We start from the raw sequence: 24,903 nt of genomic DNA on the forward strand, positions 1-24,903 counted from the left end.
ATCAATTTGGAATCTATCAAATCGTTAATTTCTCATAGCCCACTTTAGGCTTTTTTATTAAACTAAGAAGATAATGAGGATTTATTGATGAAAAATGTGACTAGTTGTTAACGTACCTAACTTTTTATTTTTCAACATAGGCGAATGAATCAAAAACAGAATGTTAAGAAAGCCTAAGGCTACAGTTGAGTTTTAATTTCAATATTTTTTATTTGCTAGAATATACCATGGGGTGTTCCGAACTTTAGAGAAAAAAACAGTACGATTATTACACCCAGTATACAATGACATTTACTTGTCCAGCAACAATATTACTACATCAATATTCTTAAAGAATAAGGCTATACTAAAAAATCACTAAAATCGGACTACAGTCCATTTTAGTGAAACAAACATCCAAAATGTTCTATTTTTAAAGTGGTACGTTAATTTTGCTGGTTAGTGTATAATGAATATGATAAAAAGCCATGAAATGTGAAAAGCAACAGCTTCCGTTAATTTACAGCATAGCAAAGGCGTAAAAATGTCCCGTATTATGTAACTAAAACAAAAGGTGATAAATAAAACAATGAGGCTTGAAATTAACAAATAACTTTATTTAGGTACACACCAAATTAAAGTGAATTAAAGCAACAAAAGAATATAAATTACTCATACTTAAATACAAATAGCACTGTACATCCCAACAATAGCACAAATAAACATCCATGTAACTTAAAAAATGATGGAATCAATCATTCGACAATGCCAAAATTCAGTTTTTATTTTTCAAATATTAAAAAACATTTTTCCGTATTTTAGACCCGTAACATGCATCTGCATAACAATCGATTTCTGTGTAACACTGATGTAACATTACAAACACAATTTTGTCTTTACAAAAAGCACGTTCCACCTACATAGAAATTATGGCAACCTTACAGGCGACATAATTATCTAAACTAAAAAAATACACTTATCCATTTTATTATATCTATAATATAATTTTGTTAGAACTCGACATTGCAACGTTCAACTACACTAAGCTCCGAATTTTTCTGTAACAAGGCACAAATATGATTAAATATCTCATTAATAAAGGTTCAACAACCATAATTTTCAATATTTGTCCACTCAAATTACCATTTGTAAATGATATGTACAACAGATTAGAGAAGGTAGCTCATTTTCTCAATCATGGAGAAATTTTCATCCAAGAAAACGATGAATATCATTAATCCAGATCCGAAAATACATTGGAAACAATATTTTTCACAGGATATCACAAAAATATCTACAGCGGCGCGGAACTATGGCATACGGCAAAATAAACAGTACTGAAATGCGTATGCCTCAAATTTGTATGTGTTATGCGCAGCCTACTGAGTGGTTTCCGAACGTCGTTATAACATATGTGAATGTGATACTAATGTTAGGTGCTTCAGGATAGTTCTCTCTTCAGCTTAGGTATTTATCGTGGAATGCTATTTTCAGTCATATGGAAAAGGCCGTGAAAACGGTCCAAGCTTAAAATCAACAATGATTTCAGCAGGACGGGGCAACCTCTTTGGTTGCAACCTGGACGGCCAGGGAATTTCTTCGAATACTGCGCGATCATTTTGGGGATAGCCTTATTTCGCGTGGCGGTGATTTTCCATACCCATCGCACTCACCAGACCTAACGCCACCTGATGGTTACATATGGGGATGGGGAATGCTAAAGGAGGCAGACCGATCCACCGTCCGACATTCCGGAATTACCGACTAGAATTAAAGATTTTTCGTGCCAGAGGGCAGCTTTAACATCTGTTTTATCGAGAACGTCGTCATGAATAACGTTTGCAAGGCTATATCATGTATACTAAATATATAAATAATCATATAATCATTTCAATATTCATTTCAGTACTGTTTATTTTATACCCAACACTTGGAACGAAGCAGTAACATTGTTATTATTTAAGAAAGGAGATAAAAAGGATCTAAAGAATTACAGACCCATAACTTTACTAAATGTGATGTACAAACTATTAACCAAGATATTAACAAACAGATTAACAACTAAATTAGATGGATACCAGGCAAGATAACAAGCCGGATTTAGAAAGAGCTTCAGTACAAGTGACCACCTTTTTAACGATGAAGATATTAATCGAAAAAGCTAACGAATATCATATCTCGCTATACATGGCATTTATTGACTTCGAAAAAGCATTTGATAGTGTGGAACACTGGGCAGTAAAGAATTCCCTACAAAACAGCAGAATAGACTACAGATATACCGACTTAATTACAAATATATATGATAAGGCAACAACAACTATTAAGCTAATGAAACAAACGGAGCCTATTAAAATAAACCGAGGAGTAAGACAAGGAGATACCATCTCGTCCAAGCTATTCAACCAAGCGCTAGAAGATGTGTTCAAACAACTACACTGGGATGGTTTGGGTATAAACATAAACGGGCAATATCTGAATCACTTACGATATGCTGATGATATTGTATTAATAACAGAAAGAAGTGAAAAATTACAAAGAATGATGGAAGAACTAGATAGAGAATCGACAAAGATAGGACTGAAGACGAATTACAGTAAAACAAAAACCATGACCAATCAACAAGAAGAACTAATAATTACAGTGGCACAAACAAGAATAGAACAAGTAAAAGAGTATAATATATCTAGGACAAATCACTAGATTAAATAAAGAAAATCAAACCGAAGAAATAAAGAGAAGAATAAGATTGGCCTGGGCATCATTCGGAAAACTGTCTTATATTCTAAAGAACAGAAAATACCCGCAATACCTAAAAACAAGAGTATTCAATCAATGTATACTCGCTGTTCTAATATATGGCTCTCAGACATGGACGTTTACAAAAGAAAATATGGAAAAAATAGCAACGACAGAAAGATCCATGGAAAGACAAATGCTGAACATTAGACTATCAGACAGGAAAAGAAACGAATGGATCCGTAACAAAACAAAAGTGAAAGATGTCTCTACCCAAGTAGCAAAGCTTAAATGGAAGTTGGCCGGACACACCCTACGGCAGAAGGATGAAAGATGGACTAAGATGATTATACAATGGAGACCGTGGAACCACAAACGAAAAAGGGGAAGGCCACAGATGCGATGGTCGGATGACCTGAAGAAACACACTGGGTCAAATTGGATGCAAATTGCCCAATATAGAGAGGCATGGAAGAAGGAAGAGGAGGCTTATATCCAAGAATGGATGTTTAGGGCTCATTAGATAGATAGACTGTTTATTTTGTTGCATACTGTAATTCGTTTAATAAAACATGAAGAGACTCGCTAGACCGATTGGTAATGTCCTACGGTTCTGAAAAAGTTTCTTAGCGGAAAAAATTATAAGGAAGGGGGCGCCAATATTAACTTTTGCAAAAGGTTATTGATGGAAAGAAGCAGCTCAGTTTCGAGAGAAATTTTCAATTAAGTCGCAATTTTTTATCATCGAAAGATCCAAAAATAAATATGGTTAAAAAATATAAGTCATTTCTGAAGAATTTTGAATTTGTTGAATAAAAACTAGCTTACAAATTCTAGACTTGTTTCAATTGAACATCATTAGTATTTACAAATTATACTGAAGAATTCAATACTCAGTCAAAACGGAAACTTTAAAAGCATGAGTAAACATGTTTTAGTTTTGAGGGATCTAGTTTCATAGCTTTTCCCCTCATAACTTTTTGATGACGAATTCATGATCAGTTTTTCTGTATCTATTGAAATTTCGACTGCACGAATTTTTCTGTGCACATACCCAGGTACATACAGACTTATGGTATAAAACAAGCAATATAGCAACATATTATCGGTTCAATTAAGATCAAGACCAGCTTGTCTTTTTTTCTCTAATATAACCGAAAGATTGTATCTTATAGTCAAAGCTCGTTACTCACACATCACTACACGACTTTTCAATATTTGAGAAATGAAAAATATGCAGCATTTCCTATAATTGCAGCTGTAGGTTTTTTTATTCGAAGGTGCAAAACTATCAATGCATACCCCGTATATTGTTATTTATAATTAATAGAATCTACTAACACATTTTTGTAGGCGTCATTCCTATACGAGCCAACCTTACTTAATATGTTCCAAAGTAATTATTAATGATATGATTATACAGAGCGAGTCTGTAATTTGGAATAAATTCAATATCTCAAATACTAATCGTTTTTTTGAAAAATGTTCAGACCCGTCGATTAGTATTTCAAATTGTCCTTTTTGACATACAATAATAATGTATACAGGATGTCCCAATTTAGAGATATAACGTCATCGTTGATTTTCTTAAATGGCAACACTGTCATTTTGATAGCTATTTTGATAGGGTGTGTAAAGTCATACATAACTGCAAAATTTCAAATTTGTATTGCCTACCATTTACAAGATAATAAAAAATAACAAAGTTGTGAAAACCAAGTAATCAAATAATAACTGAATTTAATTATTTCAATTAAGCAAATGCTCATAATGTTGCGCATTGACTATTTGACAATAATTGAGGGCAACATTATGAGCATTTGCTTAATTGAAATAACTAAATTCAACTATTATTTGATTACTTGTTTTTCATAACTTTGTTGTTTTTTATTATCTTGTAAATGGTAGGGAACAAAAATTTGAAATTTTGCAGTTATGTATAACTTTACACACCCTATCAAAATAGCTATCAAAATGACAGTGTTGCCATTTAAGAAAATTAACGATGACGCCATATCTCTAAATTGGGACATCCTGTATACATTATTATTGTATGTCAAAAAAGACAATTTGAAATACTAATCGACGGGTCTGAGCAATTTTCAAAAAACAATTAGTATTTGAGATATTGAATTTATTCCAAATTACAGACTCACTCTGTATAATATGTATTGTTTATAATAGTCTTACGTTTGAATACCGAGATGTTATTTAAAGAGAAATTCCAAATATCCAATAATTTCATTGATTTTCATATTTTAGTATCGGTCATAAAAAATAGGAGCTGTTGAATATATCAGCTACGTGTTGTCATCTTGTAACGAATTATGTAGTGTACAAACTAAATACATTGTGAAGATGAACTATTTTTTATTCTGGTAGATAATACCCATCATTACACTCGCCACTAGTTATTTGTCGAAAACCAGGCACGAGAAGAGATTTAAAAAAGACTTCGTTAATGATTCTGAATGATACTGATTGAGATTTTTATGATTTCTGTATGAAAATTGATTTTTCTTAGGAATGAAGGTCTACTTTTCTAAAAGGTGGCGTAAAATGGCTGTACTTTATGTCTAACATTTCATGCTCCGACCACACTATGACACGTTTCGCCCTTTTGGGGCTCATCAGACAGTGGTAGGTCGAAAACAACTTGAAGACAGAAAGACAGATCTCTCATATATATTTTCAACTACAGAGTGGACAGGAGAAAGTTATTAATGCTACAGCCGAATATAAATCAAAGTTGGAACACATTTAACTTGTGAAAAACTAAAAAAAAAAAAAGAAAGAAATACTTTATACCAGTCATAATATACACTAAGGCTGATGCACAATCTCGATTAAAATAGATAATGTTAAATACATCTTCTATTTATTGTACTTTGAACATAATTCTAAGCGAACAAAAAACTTATTTGGTATACAATTATTTAAAACCACCTAGAAAAGCAATTCATTGCTCAATCCATAGAATTATTAAAACAAGGAGAATGTATTAGAAAAAACAAGAAATTATTTATCCTACCTTCATTTTAAAAAAATACCTAAAAGCATGCAAGATACAAGGAAAATAGGAAAAAGAAATGAATGTATGTACAAACGAATGATGAAATTAAATTTAAAGACTCGAAAAAAGATTTTTGAAGGTTGGACACATCTTCATTACAATATTTCTTATTTGGTTTTAAGATTTGAACAATGATTAAGATGCTAAACATTATTAAATATATGAATATTCAACTTTATATTTACATATATTATCATCTTTATGTATATTTCTTGATATTGGCCGGATTTGGTAAACATTTTTGTACATTTGGATAAGTCACATTGGACTTGGATTCAGCTCAATTTATAGATCTTAGTGTAGTGATAATTGTTGCAATGATGTTACATAACCGTTACTTTTACTGCATGGAACTAATTTTTGACATGTCTTTACAAAAAAATCTAAATGTGCCGATATTTCTGGCGTACTTTTATACCATTACACCGATTCAAGTATAATTGGATTTAAAAAATTACGTAGCTGGAATTCTAGAGGTGTTTCTAACTATAACTTCCTTGGATAAATTTTTCATCTACCTTAAACGTAAATCATTATAATAATCTTCCTTATAAAATGTAAACATTTGTTGGGATTTTATATGTAAACATTTTATAAATGAACGAATAATTTCTTTTCTTGATTACATAAGATATGAAAAGACGAAGAGCAGGAAATAAAAAGAATTCAATGTGGCCTGTAAATATGTTTAACGGATTGATTATAAATCACACTGAAGGCTGACTGGTTAAAACCAAAGAAATAGTTGTTTCTACAGCTTCTAGAGCAGCCCAACTTAGAGACGAATGTAAAACTTCAATAACTTTTTCTTTACAAAGAAACGTTTTTCTAGCACCCCAAAATTAGGTGGATAAAATATATAACTTGTTTTGAATGTCAATTAATCTTTCCCCAGTCTTATTTAGCTATGCAAATACAAACGAGATATTTACACAAAAAATTAATTAGAATGACAATTTCTAAGACCAACTACGATGTTTGGTTTGACTAAATCAAAGTTAAATCGATGTATAGGTATAAAACCCGCATTCTGGTTACTTTGTGAACAATCAGCTAACACAGAATGCCCCTATCGATGGTGATGGTAGTTTTAGTCACTGGTGTATGCGTGATGTGGCGACAAGTCGTACCACACTGAGGACACAAACAATTTGTTGAAACTGTGTACGTACGAACTGACGAGGAGTCTGTGAAAGTACTACTGAGGGTGTCAAAGCCGTTTTTTCGTTGTCCTGGAGATTTCACCGTGCCAGTGTCGTTGATGCAGGCAAAACTTTTGCGTTGCGTTATCGGCGTCGATTTTGGCGTTATGTTGTTCGATTGAATGTTTTGGTGTTCACATGGTTTTAGGTGTAAGGTGGGTGGGATGTTGCTCTTTAACGATATCCAGGGATGGTCGAGCATTTCGTGGATTGATGGCCGATTCCTAAAAAAAAATAAAAACATTAGGAATATAATAAATGCATAATATACATAAAAATTGTTTCATTCACAGCGTATTTTATAGATGCAGTTCTTGATCTCTTCTTGTATGCTGTAAGGTTTGGTTTTGGACAGAATAGATCCCGGTGTATTGGTTGTTTTGAATGTGTAACGTTTGAATCAGCAGATTGAACGCTACACCAAGCTCCGCTTGGTATTTGTCCCTCGTACTATATATTTCTACAAGCGACCCTACTATCGTCAAATTAATTTGTCGAATTCTTCTAAGGTATTTAAACCGATACAAATTTGTACCCGAGCTTTTTCCATTGCCACGTAAAGGAGTGACAATATCGCATAAATTCTTGTGTTTGTTCTTAGGCCGTTAAACATACGGGTAAGTTTGATTATCTAGTTTTAAGTCTCAGTTTTTTACTGATTTCTTTTGCACAGCAGATACCTACTTTCCTCCTTGAAATAAAGCATAAAAACTTTTCTTATTTTATTTCTTTTTATTTGTATATAATATATTATTCTTGTTCTCATGATCATTTTTCAGTGCGTCACAGTTTTTCGATTTCTCTCTAATGCATTAAGTTTGATGAGACGGAAAAAGCGGTAGCTCCGTGATTAAACACAAAAATAATGCAGCATTACAATGGTTATAGATATAAGATATCTATTCCTAACCTACGTTTGATTTGTTGATATTTAGAATGCGCGTTTTTTCTAGCCAATCAAATACACGTATTACGAACATTTGACGAAAACTTCGTCCATTCTGGCCATTTTTTAGAAGTGTCAAAGAGTCAAGTGACGTTTATTATTCAGGTCAGTATTTTGTGTACCTGTCATTTTGAAATTTCGAATTCGACTTCCCTTGTGTTTCACAACTTTTTTGTGCATTATTTTGTGTTTTGGTTTAGAATTTAGTTCGTTAAAAGTTAGTTTTGTATTTTGGTTTAGAATTTAATTCGTTAGAAGTTAGTTTATACTCCAGGTCATTATGCAAGAAAAATATCCATAGTAAGGAGACGTAACTCATGGCTGAAGAACCTTAAGAACTGGTTTGGATGTAATAACAATGAATTATTTAGAGCCGCGGTTTCAGAAATAAAGATCGCTCTGATGATTACCAACTTTTTAAGCGGAGACAGCACCTAGAGAAGAAGATAAAAACACAGTGTATGGATAGTTTTGTGTCATTTTTTAATGTTTCCATATTTATAAATTTAATTAACAATATTATTTACTTTTTAATTTTATTCCCCTTTATAAAAAATACCTACATGTTAACATATTGTGTAAAAATTAAATCTACTAAATTACTAATTAGTTTAATTCCACAAGCTTTTCATCTAAAGTACGATTCTGGCATCTGTCAGATTCGTCAATAATTACATGAAATAAGTCGCGACACACCCAATACAGTATATGACGTCATAATTAATGACGCACTGAAAAATGATCATGAGAACAAGAATACTTTATTTCTTGTACATAGTTATAATATTTTATTTCTTTCTGTTTCTATTTATTTTTTTTATATAATGCCACGCTGTGATCAGAGATTTTGTTGAGATCGTATTTCTTTGGATACTCAGCTTTATTTCTGATCAGGCTTTTCTTTTGGGAGAAAACTATCTTGGAGAGCAGAACGCGACGGTGACATCTCGCAACAGCCCACAGTATCCTGGATCCAACTACTGATCTACTGATGCATCAGAAGAATGGCTTCAACAAGATAGCCCTAGAATTCCCACAACTACCGACAGCAACAGAAAGTTCTGCAGAGATTGGAGACCTCCCATAAGAACCGTGCGACTCGGACAAGAGGACTTAAAGCTGAGTACCTTTTTTTACCTTTAAACTTTTATACCGGTGACCAGCAGGGTCTCGGTCACAGTTTCAGAAAATTAATTTGGTTGCCTGTACATAATAGAATAATTTTTGTTAATTTTTTTTTATCTGAATAAATAGTGTATATAAAATGATTTGGTAAACTTTTTATTTCCTGTACCTTTCTGGGATGGGTGTGAGGGAAGAATGAACAGGGAACGAACCCAGGGCTGAGAAGTCGGGCAGAGCACCATTCTGATGGATGGAACGGTGGACGTTTTTCTTTTGAATATCCTAAGGGTTCCTCCTAAGGAATTCCTCCCCTCGTTTCTCCCAGCAGTGTGGTATTGCTTAATGCCCTGGTCTTGCTAAGATCAGGACGTTACAAATGGTGTGACATTGTACGTATTTCCTATCCTTTTTAATTTGTCATCTTGAAATCCGTTCTTGTGGGCCATATTGTTTTGTTGTTTCCTTTCTTCAATCTTGTGAAACTCCTTATTAATGACAATGGGTAATCATTTTTTGTTAAACCTTTCTTCGCAGGTTTTTTTCTTTCTGAAATGGATTTAAAGCTTGGGGCCACACTTACAGACTTTTTTTGTTCAGTTATTATGTCGAGTCAGATAACTCTTCTAATAAAATTTTCGGGAGAGGGGCGTTTCGTAAATATCGAGGTTTCTAAACTTTAGTTAAAACATTTATCGGACAATATTACCAGTAAATAATTACATCACAACACAACAACATTCAAAAAAACCAATACTCAGATCTATTTTGTCAAAAACTAAATCTAATAACACATAAGATATATCAAAGAGCTGCATCTCTATAAAATACCCTATGAATACGGCAATTTTTATGTAGGAGAAACTACAAGACCACTAAGCGTCAGAATAAATGATCACCATACATTAAAAACAAAGATTTTGACAAATCACAAATATGCAAACATGCCTGGGACAATGAGCACAGAGTACAATGGAAATAGTCATTAAAGAAACAATGACATGAAACAATAGACATGACGAAGAGAAAATCAAAGAAGCAACTCGCATCTTACTCAGTGATAAAAATGTATCAGAACTCCATCAGCGGTATGTAGCAGGGTCTGGTTGTCATAACTAAAAGAAGTTAGCAGCAAGAATATACCAACAAGCCGTCAATTTGGAAAATAATAACTGCCAAACAACTATTGGTTATAATAACGGTACTATTTTAAAATAATCTTATTTTTAAAACGATTTGCGGAGTCCAAATAGAAACGTCAAATAATAATTATAAAACGCAATTTTCATTACAATCAATTGTGGCTTAATTCAATATAAACGTACTAATATAATACTGATAACTATACAATGATATGCGCGCTAATAACCGGCAAAATAGCACAAAAGATGGAAAACGTATTAAGTTGTGATATAAAAAGAAATGAAACTAGTGGAGCTGGGAGATTTAGCGATATTAACTTATAAATTCACATTATATTGATTGTTTCCCACCTTTACACGTATCAGAGGAGTATGTCAAATAAAACTGTCACTGTGACAGTGGTAGTTGCCAAACTCGTGCGATACGTCTAAAGGTGGGAAACAATCAATATAATGTAAATTTATAAGTTAATATTGCTAAATTTCCCAGCTCGACTAGTTTCATTTCTATTTATCTCACAACTTAATATGGTTTCCATCTTTTGTGCTATTTTGCCGGTTATTAGCGCGCTCATCACTGTATACTGATTTTTATTTTATCGAAAAACAAATCTAACAATGTACAAAAAAGGTCAAAGAGCTGCATTTATAAAATATATTTTGAATGTGACTATTTTTATCTAGGTCCAACTTTAAGGCCATTAAGTATTAGGATAAAAGAACATGCATCTCACTTTAAAAACCAATCAATCAATTTGAAGACTCGGATCTAAAAGTGGCTAAAAGAGCCTCAAAGAGAGGGACAAGTAAGTCTGAACTGTAAAAACAAAATTTACAGGGTATACCAATTATCAAAATTTTGACTCTGGATTTTTTGGTAACAATTTGCGATTAAATCTTACCTAGGGTCAACAATAAGGGCACTTCTGATAAAATCTATCGCAGCACTGGAAACGTCTCCAAAATGTTCCGGTTCGAAGGTGAGCGAACATTTGGAAATGTTCAGGAAAGTTTGTTGTTTATCATCGGCTCCGAAGGGGCTGAATCCCGACAAGAGAACATAGGCTAATACTCCTACTGACCAAATGTCGGTGCTAAGGCCTATTGGTTCGTAGCTAAGCACTTCTGGAGCTACATAATCAGCAGTACCTAAAAACAAATACTATTTTAGTAACGTCTTAAGTAAACAAAATATAGGAGAGAAAAAAATATGGGGATTTCAATGCAAATATTGGGAGGGAAGCAGTATACAGACCAACAATAGGTATAGTACCTATCAAGATATTTTAGAAAACCGTATCTTAATCCTATTACAAAGTCATTTGTATTTGAGTAGTATCGTTAAATTTCGAGAGGTGAACATAATACTGAATAGCAGGTATAATAATTAGAAGTACAACAGATTAAAATTTATTAATTTCTACCTGGGCCGAAAACTTCAACGAATTAGTCAAAAGTTTAATTAGTAGATATCTCAAAATCTTACCTAATATTTCTCGTACCGCTACACCAGGCATGAGCGCCTTCGATATGCCAAAATCACAGAGTTTTATGTCATCACAGCAGTCTTGTACAGATAGCAGTAAATTTTGAGGTTTCAGGTCCAAATGAGCAATGTTCTTGTCGTGTAAGTAAGCAACGCCTTCTAATATTTGTTTCATTGCTTTACGGGCTTCCACCTAAAAGAAACAAAAAATATTAAATATATATAAACCTACAACATAATATACGCGTTTTTATAATTACATAATAAAGTTAGAGCTTTTGTGAGATTATCGACATTCAGAGTACTTAAACAGAACAATTAAATAAACGCGACTATGGTTAAATTTCTATTCCCCGTCACATAAAACAAAAGCACCTGATTCACAAATTAAAAAAGGCATTCGATAAAGTAGGAATACAACATGTCTCTGCTAGGATAAACATGCTATCAAGATAATAATAATAATAATAATAAGCCAAAGGGAGTGTGAGCCGTATGGCTAAATCTGGAGCCAGTTAAAAAATGTAACTATTTTGCGACTATAGGTAACAATTTATTAGAAAAATTAACAAACGGTTACAAATCAATAAACAATAATTATTTCTAGTTAGGAAGTAGCGGCAGAATTCCGGAAAATTGGTTACAATCAACCTTCGCGGCCATTCCTAAAAAACCAAACACTAAATTGTGTGACCAACATAGACTGATAAGCCTAATTAATCATATCACCAAAGTCTTCACCAAAATCATATATAACAGAATCTACAACAAGTGTGAAGCGGAAATCAATGAGTCACAATTTGGTTTTAGGAACGCTTTGGGCACAAGGGAGGCAGTGTTTTGTCTGCAAGTATTAGTACAAAGGTGTAGAGATATGAACAAGGATGTCTACATGTGCTTTGTCGATTACTCGAAAGCCTTTGACATTGTGAGACATGACCAACTAATTGAAATTCTACAAAGCATAGGAATTGATGATAAGGACATCCGAATTGTGACAAGTCTCTACTGGAATCAGACAGCCAGGGTAAAAGTCGGTAATGCGTCCACAGAGAGCATTGATATCAGTATCAGTATCAGCGACAGGGATGTGTTCTCTCCCCTCTCCTTTTTAATATTTACTCCGAACAAATATTTAAAAAAGCACTGGATGAAGCAAACGAAGGCATAAAAATCAATGGAGAATTGACAAATAACATCCGATATGCGGACGATACAGTCGTAGTTGCCAGTAGTATCGATGAACTTTAGTATCTTATGGACAGAGTACAAAGAGGGAGTGAAGAAAGAGGACTTAACCTCAACATAAATAAAACAAAATGGATGCTGGTCAGCAAAACTCAAAAACCTGCCAGACAATTGAAAATAAAAAACCAACTAATTGAACACGTTGACTCGTATATATACCTTGGAACAGTCGTCATGGGGTATATATAATAACTCGTATATATAACTCAAAATGGGGTCAAGCAACCTAAATACGATCTAGAATTGAAAAGGCCAGAGCAACATTAAACAACATGAAAAATATATTCACCCATTCCGACATATCTCTCCCACTAAAAATACGGCTGCTAAAGTGCTATGTATTTCCAGTCTTGCTGTATGGAGCAGAGGCATGGACACTGACGGAAACATTAATGAGAAAGCTGGAGGCATTCGAAATGTGGGTGTATCGACGTATCCTCTAAATATCCTGGACGACTCACACCACCAACGTAGAGGTACTGCGCCGAATGGGAAAACAAAAAGAAATCTCTTTCACAATTAAGAAACGATAACGGAAATAAAACAAAAGGGATGCTGGTCAGCAAAACTCAAAAACCTGCCAGACAATTGAAAATAAAAAAAAAAACAACTAATTGAACACGTTGACTCGTATATATACCTTGGAACAGTCGTCAACTCGAAATACGATCTAGAACTGAAAAGGCCAGAACAACATTTAACAACATGAAAAATATATTCACCCATTCCAACATATCTCTCCCACTAAAAATAATCATATTATGAGACATGATAAATATCATATACTCCAACTGATAATACAGGGTAAAATAGAAAGCAAACGCGGACCCGGAAGAAGAAGACATGGCTTCAAAACTTACGCCAATGGTTTGGACTAACATCGATCGAGTTATTCAGAAACACCGCAAACAAAATTAAAATTGTTATGATGATAGCCAACGTCCGCAACGGACAAGGCACATGAAGAATAAGAAGTTAGGAAGTCAATAAAACGAAAATTCCACTATTAGTAAGCCAAGAAGATATCGAGGATACTCTATTTATGTTTTAAAGTCACATACATATAAAATTACAGTTTGATATTAATATTGAGAGTAAATTAAATGTACGTCCAAATACTTAATATGTCGGGATAGTATCATGAGTTTTTTTCTGTTTTTTCCTCGCGATTTACAATGGAATTATTAACGAAAGAACTTTAATGCCATGATTGGGTGTGGTTGTCTTTTTAAAGACAATGGATGTGTTTAAAAAGGCAACGTAAATGAGGCAGATAAAATTAAATTATTGGAAGGACTTTTCTGCAGTATTACCAAGTAATAAAGTAGAATAATTTTTTTAATTTTTATTTCGAGAACGATTTAAGAAATAGAAATCGAAACGTCAAAATAAACGTATTTTCAACTGAAATTGTGGTTAATTCCCATTAAAGATAATAAATAATATTAAAAATCCAAAAGAAAATAGCTTCAGAACAATATTAAGTAACTACAACGTATTTCAAACATGCGATGCAGTGTAATACAAGCATAGCCCCATGCGAACTAAATGAGAATTTTCTTGACAACTTTGCCGCTCGTCACGGCAGCGGCCGTGAAAGGTAGTATTAGGCAGGTACTTGTAGATGATTATTACTGTTAACTGCTGTGGAATACTAAAGGAGGATTTATTTATGATAATTCATAGAATGGCTAACCCGCTTGCAACATACAACCATACTGATTCTAACGTTTGAAACGGAGTGTAGTAGTTTCTCATCGTTTTTTGAGAGTATCAATGACTGGTATTATCGGGGTTTTGTATATTTGATATTTGTTATTTTGATATTTTCAACCCTTATTAATGAAAGACGAATCTTAAGAAGATTCGGATAAGATCAGGATTAGAAATTGAATATTATTTTCTTTATATCGAAACAATGTCCTAACAAAGATCACCGCAGTGAAATGTTGTTTAGATTTACAACATTTACCGATATCATGTTTAAAAAATCCACAAGAAAATGAATTTCCTGTAGTCGGCTGCATACCATAAATCACAAAAATTTATTAAAAAATCCTTTATAAAAATATATATTTATTAAAAAGACCCTTCTGGCTACATCATAGAACGTTTTCGGAATGACAGTTCCTTCGTCAGTGCTGCTTATAAGGTATACATGGTTGAACCACTAAAAGTATCTGGGTGAAAACTCTTTAAATGGCGTAAAGTTATTGTAATGTTACATGTTGTAGATAATATTATGTGAAGTTGGAACTTTTACTTAATTCTACATCATGGCTACGCAGTATTCCCAACTATGTGGAATGCAGGCCCTGAGGGAAACCTCTCTAAATGGAAAACGTTCTGCGATGTCGCCCGAAAGGGTCTTCTTAATAAATATATACTATTTATAAAGGATTTAATACATTTTTGATATTATATAATAATTTCGTTGTAAAACGAAACCAAGAGACGTCTTATATTTCACAGAGTGCTTAAACTCATAAACACCCTTACCGGTTTCAAGCTCGTTAGCGTTCATCAGAGTGTTATAATATATGACTATTAGGGTGCATCGAAAAAGGCGAAAAAAATACCTCACAAAAGTCCGAAATTTTTTTGAAATTGGAAAATATCTTCTGCCCCCCCCCCCCCAAGACAATTAAAAATTTTGAAAAAATGTTAACAGACGAAAAAAATTTTTATGTTGAAACGAAAATGTAATAGCTCACAAAAGTTGCCTAACACACTATTTAGTATTTTAGTAAAATTGCGTTGAAATGAAAAAATATTTTCTGCCCCCCCCCCCCCCCGCAGATAAAAATTAGAAAAAATACATTAACATGCGAATTTCTTTTGTAAGGGAAATGTAATACCTCGTAAAAGTTGAATAAATAAATTCGGTTTAATTTGGAAAATATTTTCTGGTTTCACAAGACAATTAAAAATTTTACTTAGACAAGTATACTCAAACATTCTTTTTAACATATATGCCTAACTTATCCGTCTCCCTGAAGTCACCCAATTTTTTTATTACTAAAATAAATATAGAGCAAGGTCAAAACTACTATGATTATAAAATAGTGCATTAGGTATATAAATATTACAAAAAATATATGGTAAAAGCATTCTATTCGAAGATGTCTTCCGATTTAGTGTTAAAGTATGGTTTTTCTGGAATCAATTCGCGTTTTTATAAATCCATCCCTCGAATACGATCCACAAACTGCTAGAGAAGCTTGTGTCACAAGCTTGACACATTGTTCTAAACATTGTTTGTGGCAGTGATATTTTTCAATCTCAATGTTAAAGGGGTCTAAGTTAGGATTCTTAATAAAATCTCGCAGATTGTCACTCGAAAATCTAGAGAATATACCTAGGTCTAAGTTAGGATTCTTAATAAAATCTCGCAGATTGTCACTCGAAAATCTAGAGAATATACCTAGGTGGTTCTGTAAGATGATATACTTGCTAGTTAATTAACTCAAAGTAGTCGTTAGAATCAAAATTTATATAGGAGAAAGTTTGAAGACCCTCACGTTTTTTGATTTGGTCACTGGTAAACTTCTTTTGATGTCCAAGGGGAAGATCATTTGAATGACAGAATACAGACATACAAACCTCTGAAGCGGTTCTTCTAACAGTCGTATTACATCACCCTTAACGCCAATATTTACGACTATTCCGCCACATGCAATAGCTGGATTTGATACTTTCTGATATACCAGACAGCGGAAACACATATCCGAAATATTTGCACCCTGGCTCATGCACGAGTGTTCTTCCACGATCGATAAAAGTTTGTAGCTTTTTTTACTTGAGCTAAAGTTTTGTCTTTGAGTCGGCGTCGGTACCTTTCTTCATTTACCGTTGTTCTCTCTGAACATATTTGTTTTTGTTTTCCCTATTAATCCGACTCCCTGAAGGGCACTAAGGATTATGAGAAAGAAGAAGTTTTCCCTATCAATCGAGCTTATCACCATTTTTCTGGGACCTCTTTGATTTAATAGAATTTCGCGATCATCCAGAGGCACTTTTTGAGATTTGCTACAAAGACCATTAATCAGAGTGTCACATTTACAAGCTACAAGATCGAAATGTGTAGTTTTACTTCAAGTCCTTAAAGCATTGAGTTTTATTTTTGAAAAATTCACTGTTTTGCCTGTTCTTAAATGGTTTCATAAGTTTGATATATTTGTCATGATAGACTTTTAAAAGCTGAACAATTCTTGTACATATGTTAAATTATTGGAATTGAAGCCTTTTTCCATATTTCCTCCAATTTAATTGCAACCTGTTCGGCAATCCGGAAAATTCTGGCTCTTTCTTGATGAGTTTTTTATCCTCTTGCAACCACAAAACTTCATCGCTTGTTTGTATTTCGGTAAAACATTTTCAGGTATATTTGGTGGTTGCCCAAAAATGGGGCGGTCCACAGCACATCTTGATTTTATTCCCCATGGTCCTGGTTTATCTATTTTAAACATCTTTAATTTACAAACAACTATATTAACAAAGTAACGCATCGCACCAAACATAAGCGAAAATTACACGCACGGACTCACAAAGCGGGGCATTTCAAAGGGGTTGGGGAAACTGCAAAAACAAATAAAACTTTAAATATCGTTTAAATTTGTAATTGACAACATTTTAAGTTCTCTTTAATTGATCTTAGATCGAGTTAGCACATATTTTATTCCAAATAAAATAAATTGAAATTTCCATAAAAATCAGATATTTTATAAAGGGCAGACAATTCGTTTAGAAAAAAAAAATTAAAAATACTAATATGCTGAAAAATAACAGTAGCAACTTTTTCACGCTATTAGATATAACATTTACAACTTTTATTTTTTCGATGCACCCTAATGACTATCTCTCTGAACGAAACGAAATATAAGACGTCTCTTGGTTTCATTTTACAACGAAATTATTATTTTCTATTAGTTTTACTCCTAACTGAGTTGCGGGACCAAATTTTTCGTTGGAATTTTTCCACGCTGGACAGGCAGGAAGTGAGATGCAATTTGTAGAAACCACGAAGGCGTTACCAGAAAATTGATCTCAATAAAAGTTTTATTTTTAATATTATTTTTAATTTTATTAAAATAAAACTTTCAATTGTTTTGATATGTTTGTCTCATATTGACGCCATATCTTAGTTTTTTTTGTAATAAAACATCAATGAATCAACTTACCTCTCCCAGACATTGTCCGCCATCGAGGATGTGCTGTAGTTCGCCGCCTGCGGCTAATTCCAGTACTAGAACCATCTCGGTGATTGATTCGTAGACCTCGTGTAACCGTATCACCCTGTTGGTCATTTTGCACTGCATCAATACGGCTATTTCGTGGATGATTTCTTTCATCTGGTCTTGATTTCTTCGCCTCTTCTTCACAAATTTTGCAGCGTACGCCGTGCCAGTCTTCTTGTGAACTGCTCGCCACACTGTTGCATATTTTCCCCTAAAAAAAAAGAAAATTTATTTAATTTTTTTTTTAATTTATTTGGTATAATTAAAATTACAACTATGAATGATGTCGAATAATAGTGTCCTTTTCTATAGTTTAACAATAATTATTATCGGTCCACCAACTTACATTATTTATAGTTAAGTATCCAAATGTTCTATTGAAACATAATATTTGGAATAAGGCTATAAACAGTGTCATAGTTACCTTCTCACAGGAGACTATGTATAAAAATATTGTCGATTCCCATATTAAATAACAAATAGTATGTATTTTATTTTACGTTTTTACTTTATTATACCCTGTTTTTAAATTAGGAGTAATTCAAATTTACCTCGTCGTAATGCTTGTTTGTAATTGGTCCAACCTCAGGCAAATTTACTCCACTGTTATGAAATTTTGACACTATTGACATTTATGAAATTTTGACACTATTGGTATTTCATAGGTTAATTAAGTTATATCGGTGATTTTTTTTGTTTTCTGCGTTATTCCTTTAATTTTTAGATTTTTAGTCTGCTTTTATAAGAAAAAAAAAACAGTTGTTTTTAGAACTCTTTAGCGACGTATTAGTATAATACAATATTTATGTCGGCCTACCTTCGAAGGCTGACATGATCAACCAAAAATTAAGATTTATTTGGGGATTTTTCAAGTGACATTATTGAGTGTGAATCTATCTTTTGAATTTACTCCTCCTGGTTTAAAAACATGGTATAGTCGATTAAACATGTTCTTTACAAACAAAGCGCTATCTTCCGCTTAGCTTAAGAGTAAAGCAAAACTATGGTTTAGTTGTCAACGAAGATTAGTATTAACAACACAGTGTAACCTTGTTATCTAAATGATATAACCCGCATTTTCTAATGTAGAGAATGAAATAAACTCAAAATATTGGCGAACACCTGTCTATTAAATATTAATTTATTTTTGTTGGTTTAATTCGCGATAACAAACATCGAGCTAATCAGCTGCTATGACAGTTCATTATACATGATTAAAACGTTACTATCTAAGACTTGTCGAAGGAAAGCCATTTCCTTTCCAGCGCGCAGCGTGTAAAAGAAAACTAACCGACTCTATTATTAAGTACAGTAAGTATAAACGAACCCTAGTCCAAATACGTATACCCTAAGGCCAAATGTTTGGGTAAGTATGTAAAAAAATCAGAGAATGGTTAAAGCTCAATAGCACAATAAGTTAACGTACACAAAGACACATGCCGCTCATTGTGATGTTTTCACGTTTGCACAATCAATCTTAACTGTACCGGTAAACGAGACTATTTTGTATAAGCATATATCGCTTAATTGAGGAATCGCCTGTTCACCATAAAAGACAGGTTTTAGAAGAATTCACGTGTGTCAGATCAAATACCAGGTAGTCTTACCAGGATGCACCTGAGTATTGAAAGTTGTATAATCATTTTTTTAATTCCTTGGTTTGTCGGTCTGTTATAAATAAAACACTTTATTATTGCTTAAACGTTTCGCCTATTTGCTATTTTCAATAAGCACTTTAATTAATAATTATGCAGTACATAAATCGTTCAGCTGGACTGGACATAGGAAATACACATTGAGAAAATTGTGGCAACTGCGCTAACCTGTGTTAGTTGAAGCTTCTGTTCGAGTATGAGTTTTTGGTGCAATATAGCTGTTAAAACGAATATAATGAGTAAGTTTTGAAGCAAGGCTGTCCATAAATAAATCAAAAACAAAGTTTATGATTAATGAATTAATAATTTTACTTTCATTTTTAAAATATTTTTTATTTAAAAACCATATAATCTCAAAACTAAACAGTTTTCCGATTCCCTTAGGCCAAAAATATTTAGCTACTACATTGTCATATTTTGACGTTTATTTGTGTCAGTCGCAATGAGTTGTCAATTTTGAGGTTAATGCCCCTTAATGCTAACAACCATATTGTCATCGAGAGAGCTCAGTTGCCACAATTATCTCAATATAATACAGTGCATGTATTTATGTACCTAAATATATACAATGTATGTTCCCTATGTTCAGCTGAACGATTCTCAATATAATACAGTGTATGTATTTATGTACCTAAATACATATATACAATGTATGTTCCGTATGTTCAGCTGAACGATTTACGTACTGTATAAACATTACACTAAATTTACATCTGCACTCGTTGGCTTTTTGTTATGGAATAATTATAAATTTTTTAACTCCTGGGATTGCCGGTCTGTTATGTTTAAATAAAACACTTTATTATTGTTTAAACGTTTCGGCCCATTTTCAATAAGCACTTTAATTTAATAATTAAATAAACATTACACACACTAAATGTGCATCTGCATTTCTTGGCTTTTTGTATTGGAATACTAGTTTGTTATTTGATTCTTGAAAACATGTGTCAATAATTACAAAGACATTCGACATTACAAAGGTTTTTTGTAATTTCAGTGTCCTTATATATATTTTTTTATGAGTTTAGCTATTGCCGATCTAACCATTGTGAAGCATCGGCGCATTCGTCAGCACCATACACTGTAAGGGTAAAAACATGCCGAAGATACATGGATGAGTACATGTAGGTCGCGATCGCTACATCGATATCAAAACAAACCTTTATTTTCTTATGAGATCGCACATACCAAGGATGTGTCACCCGTTCACCCTCGAGACCTTGCATCGCGGTTTACATGCCAAAACAGGATACGGAAAGTATCTTCGGTATGTTCAGCCCGTCATCGATATAAACGTTGACCGCGATCGCGACCTACACCGCGCTCATCCATGTATAAAATATATCTTCGGCATGTTTGTGCCCTTAGTGTTGACGGAGCCTAAGCGAAAGGCCACACGGGCGATAATTTACGGCGCCGTAAAAGCAGTAAACCTGACGAGGCATTGGTTGACTAACCAATTGTAGATGAAATAGTTAGTTAACCAATGCCTCGTCAGGTTTACTGCACTTACGGAGCCGTAAATTATCGCCCGTGTGGCCTTTCGCTAAGTAATCAAATTTTCTGACCACTCTGTACCTTATCATGTTTCTTATGTCTGGTTGTCTCTGTTTCTATCGATGATCATTGCTTTGGTTTTTTGTGTATTTATTTTTTGTATATTCTACATATACATTCTACACTCACCGTGCCCAATATATACCTAATTTGTTCCGGTTCTTCTGCACCTGCAGATGACGTCAATATAACCGAGTCATCAACATATCGAACGTTTTTGATTTTTCGTCCTCCTACTGTTGCTCTACCTTGCCATTTCTCAAAAACTAGACTCATAATGTATAGGGCTTTTCATTCACAGTCATTTGTTTCGACCATCTGCCCTATATCGTATAATCCGTTTATATTAATATTATACACAGATTATACAACGTATGACAGAAGCTCCAAACAAATGACAATGATAATCCCTCTGTGGTATATCCCAAGGATAATCCCTCTGTGGATAATCCCTCTGTGGGCTATTTATATCTCCTTATAATTTGGACTTTGAAAAGTAAACTATACGTGAGCCTCTACGAGGTTACATAAACAAAACTGCGTTAATCAACCTTCACTTTGTTTGCATATTTAGAAACAATATCTTTTTGTAACAACCTAAATTACTTAAAATTATATACATTTTTTGATACATATTTTATTATACAGTAAGGGGTTTTTACCTTACTGTACAAAAAGCCCTATTGGCTGTATACAATATATTGAATAGAACGGGGGATATTATACGAGTAAATCCTTGCCGAACGCCATATTTCAATTTCAAGTTTTTCGAATGTACCTTATGAATTATTCTTACATTGGTGGTAATATTTACATACAGTTCTTGTAATAAATAGATTAGCTGTTGTTTTGGTTTACTCATTTCCCTAAGTATATACCACATTTTATCCCATTTTACATTATCGAAGACCTTGAAGTAGTCAACAAAGCACAAATATACATATTTCAATATTAAATTCTCGAGATTTTTCTAAAATTTGACGAATATCAAGAATGTGTTCGCTTGTGCCTCTACCTGGTGCCTCTAGTTGGGACGAGTCCGCATATTATTAGTAGATGCGCCAATTCAAAAAAAGTGACAAAACCATAATTAAAATATTTCATACACAAAAAATTAATTTCAAAATTATCAACATATAATTTTTAAAAATGAATAACCATTTTCAATTTCAAATATAATTTTTACTTTTTGGATAAATCTGCGAGGGAGGACAGATCTAACTACTTGCCTAGAGACTAAGCGATACATTCAATGTGCCGATTATAGACTTTATAACGTTACTTATTACACATACATACGCACATACACAATGCACAAGGTGGTTTTTCTTCTATTCTATAACCAACAACAGTTGTCAAGGTCATTGGAGGCCGAAGAAATCAGAACCACGTTGCCAGATCCGCATAAGCCATAAAGCCATATTAGTCTATATTGAAACAAAGGCTGTAATAAGCTTGCTGTTTTTAAAAATTTTATTTTTAGAAAACCATATACATACATGATATTTTATTAAAATACGGAAATTAAAATTATCAAAACGATAACAGGCATGGTTAAAAATAAATATGTATGAAAATGTTTCGAAGTACCTATGTAAAGTTACTATCTAACCTATTTTTCTACCAAAAATGCTTTTAGCGTGTTCTTATAACTTGCGGCATCAATAAAGGTTATTGATCCAGTATTACGCTTTAGCTGCTTATTCGATTACAGTAGACTCCCGTAAGCTCGGCCACCTCGGGACCGGACCCTAGGCCGAACTTAAAAGTGGCCGAACTAACCGATGCTTATTTAAAATATGCCCATTTATTGTTTGTATGGATCTAGCAAAAACAAAACACTTGTACATTAAGTAGAAGACAACACAGAGGAATACTCTGACATATATTTAACATAATATATGAAAAGATAGACCGTTACAAAAATACTATAAAACAATACTTACAGAACTCTAGGCCTAATAAATTTAAAAATATTATTGCACATTGGTGGTTTGGCTTCTTAAACACTTAAAAAAAGTCAGTAATTTTTTTCTCAATTTTCTTTTTTAATGATTTTTGATGTGCAAAATGTGTGACTAATGCTCAGAGAGCCGGCCGGACTAAGCGGAGACCGAACTAACCGAGGCCGAACTTACGGGAGTCTACTGTATTATGAAGTCACCAAAGTTACAAATAACTTCAGATAGAGATGACTGAAATGAGTAATCTTGAAACTGCGGTTAGACACTAGAGATCTGGTAACAGCGACGGTTTCTAATCCTTTTCAACCCTTAAAAAAATGTTTTAACAATATTTTAATTTTTAAGAGTAGAGAGTGGTATATAGTTGCAGCTCAGTAGATCTTTCAGAGCAGCCGCCAATAGGGCTTTTCATTCACAGTCATTTGTTTCGAGCTTCTGTCATGTGTCACATAATATTAAAATATCTACGTCGTACGTTATTGGTATATACCAATGATACAAACCAAAGACGTATGACGTATAGTCCATGTGGTGAGACCGCTCCCGTCTGGAAAAATTTCTGATTCGGTTTCTTTGTGGATTCCTATTCAAAAATGTCCCCTTTAAACAAATCTGAAGGGTGCCGGGCGGAATTTTTGGAATTTTTGGCGGAATTTTTTTAAACAAATGCAAAAGATCACGTTTTTTGCTCCGGAACATATATTTTTGAGTTTTGTCATTGATTCTGAACAAGAAAGGTATCTTGTAAATTTTCTCAGAAATTGATAGTTTTCGAGTTACAGGCGATTTAAAATCTGAAAAGTGCGAAAATACGCATTTTCGAGACTTAAAAACTCATATTCAAATTAGTATTTTTGAGGTTGCCAGATACTTAAATTGAAGACTAAATCTTCAGCTTCCAGATTCTGAAGAGTGATCGCGTCTAACTTTAATTTATACCGTTGTTTTTTAATTGTTAAATATGTGTGTTTATCCGATTTTTTTGCCGGTGAGGCGCGCTCCATTTCAAAAATCTCCTATTTTCCTCCGAAAAATATTTTTTCTAGATTCTTTGGGACATTCTAAATAAAATAAGTTTCTTGACATTTTTCTCAAAAGTTAATAGCTTTAAAGTTATAAGCGACTTAAAATCCGAAAATGCGTTTTTTGTCATTTTTCGGATTTTCAATCGCTTATAACTTAAAAACTATTAACTTTTGAGAAAAATTTCAAGAAACTTATTTTATTTAAAATGTCCCAAAGAATCTAGAAAAAATATTTTTCGGATGAAAATAGGAGATTTTTGAAATGGAGCGCGCCGCACCGGCAATAAAATCGGATAAACACGCATATTTAACAATTAAAAAACAACAGTATAAACTAAAGTTAGACGCGATCACTCTTCAGAATCTTGAAGCTGAATGTTCAGTCTTCAATCTAAGTATCTGGCAACCTCAAAAATACTAATTTAAATATGAGTTTTTAAGCCTCGAAAATGCGTATTTTCGAATTTTTCAGATTTTAAATCGCCTATAACTCCAAAACTATCAATTTCTGAGAAAAATTACAAGATA

The 24,903-nt window shown here is 33.2% G+C and overlaps 1 protein-coding gene across 2 annotated transcripts in view; it reads right to left on the bottom strand.

The window, feature by feature from the left end:
• The window catches only part of LOC114328562 (death-associated protein kinase related), a 371,837-nt gene that overhangs the window by 6,734 nt on the left and 340,200 nt on the right, over positions 1–24,903 (bottom strand). The window contains exons 2-5 of one of the 2 annotated variants that reach the window (XM_050655588.1): positions 18,118–18,385; positions 11,690–11,882; positions 11,106–11,352; positions 6,964–7,217 (exon numbers count right to left, since the gene is read on the bottom strand). In XM_050655588.1, the coding sequence (XP_050511545.1) occupies positions 6,964–7,217; positions 11,106–11,352; positions 11,690–11,882; positions 18,118–18,385 (962 nt within the window). Of the gene's footprint in view, positions 1–575; positions 7,218–11,105; positions 11,353–11,689; positions 11,883–18,117; positions 18,386–24,903 lie in introns of those variants that run through there. The other variant, XM_028277439.2, reaches the window with a different exon arrangement.

The sequence above is a fragment of the Diabrotica virgifera genome, chromosome 7, assembly GCF_917563875.1.
Source record: "Diabrotica virgifera virgifera chromosome 7, PGI_DIABVI_V3a".
Classification (NCBI taxonomy): Eukaryota; Metazoa; Arthropoda; class Insecta; order Coleoptera; family Chrysomelidae; genus Diabrotica; species Diabrotica virgifera.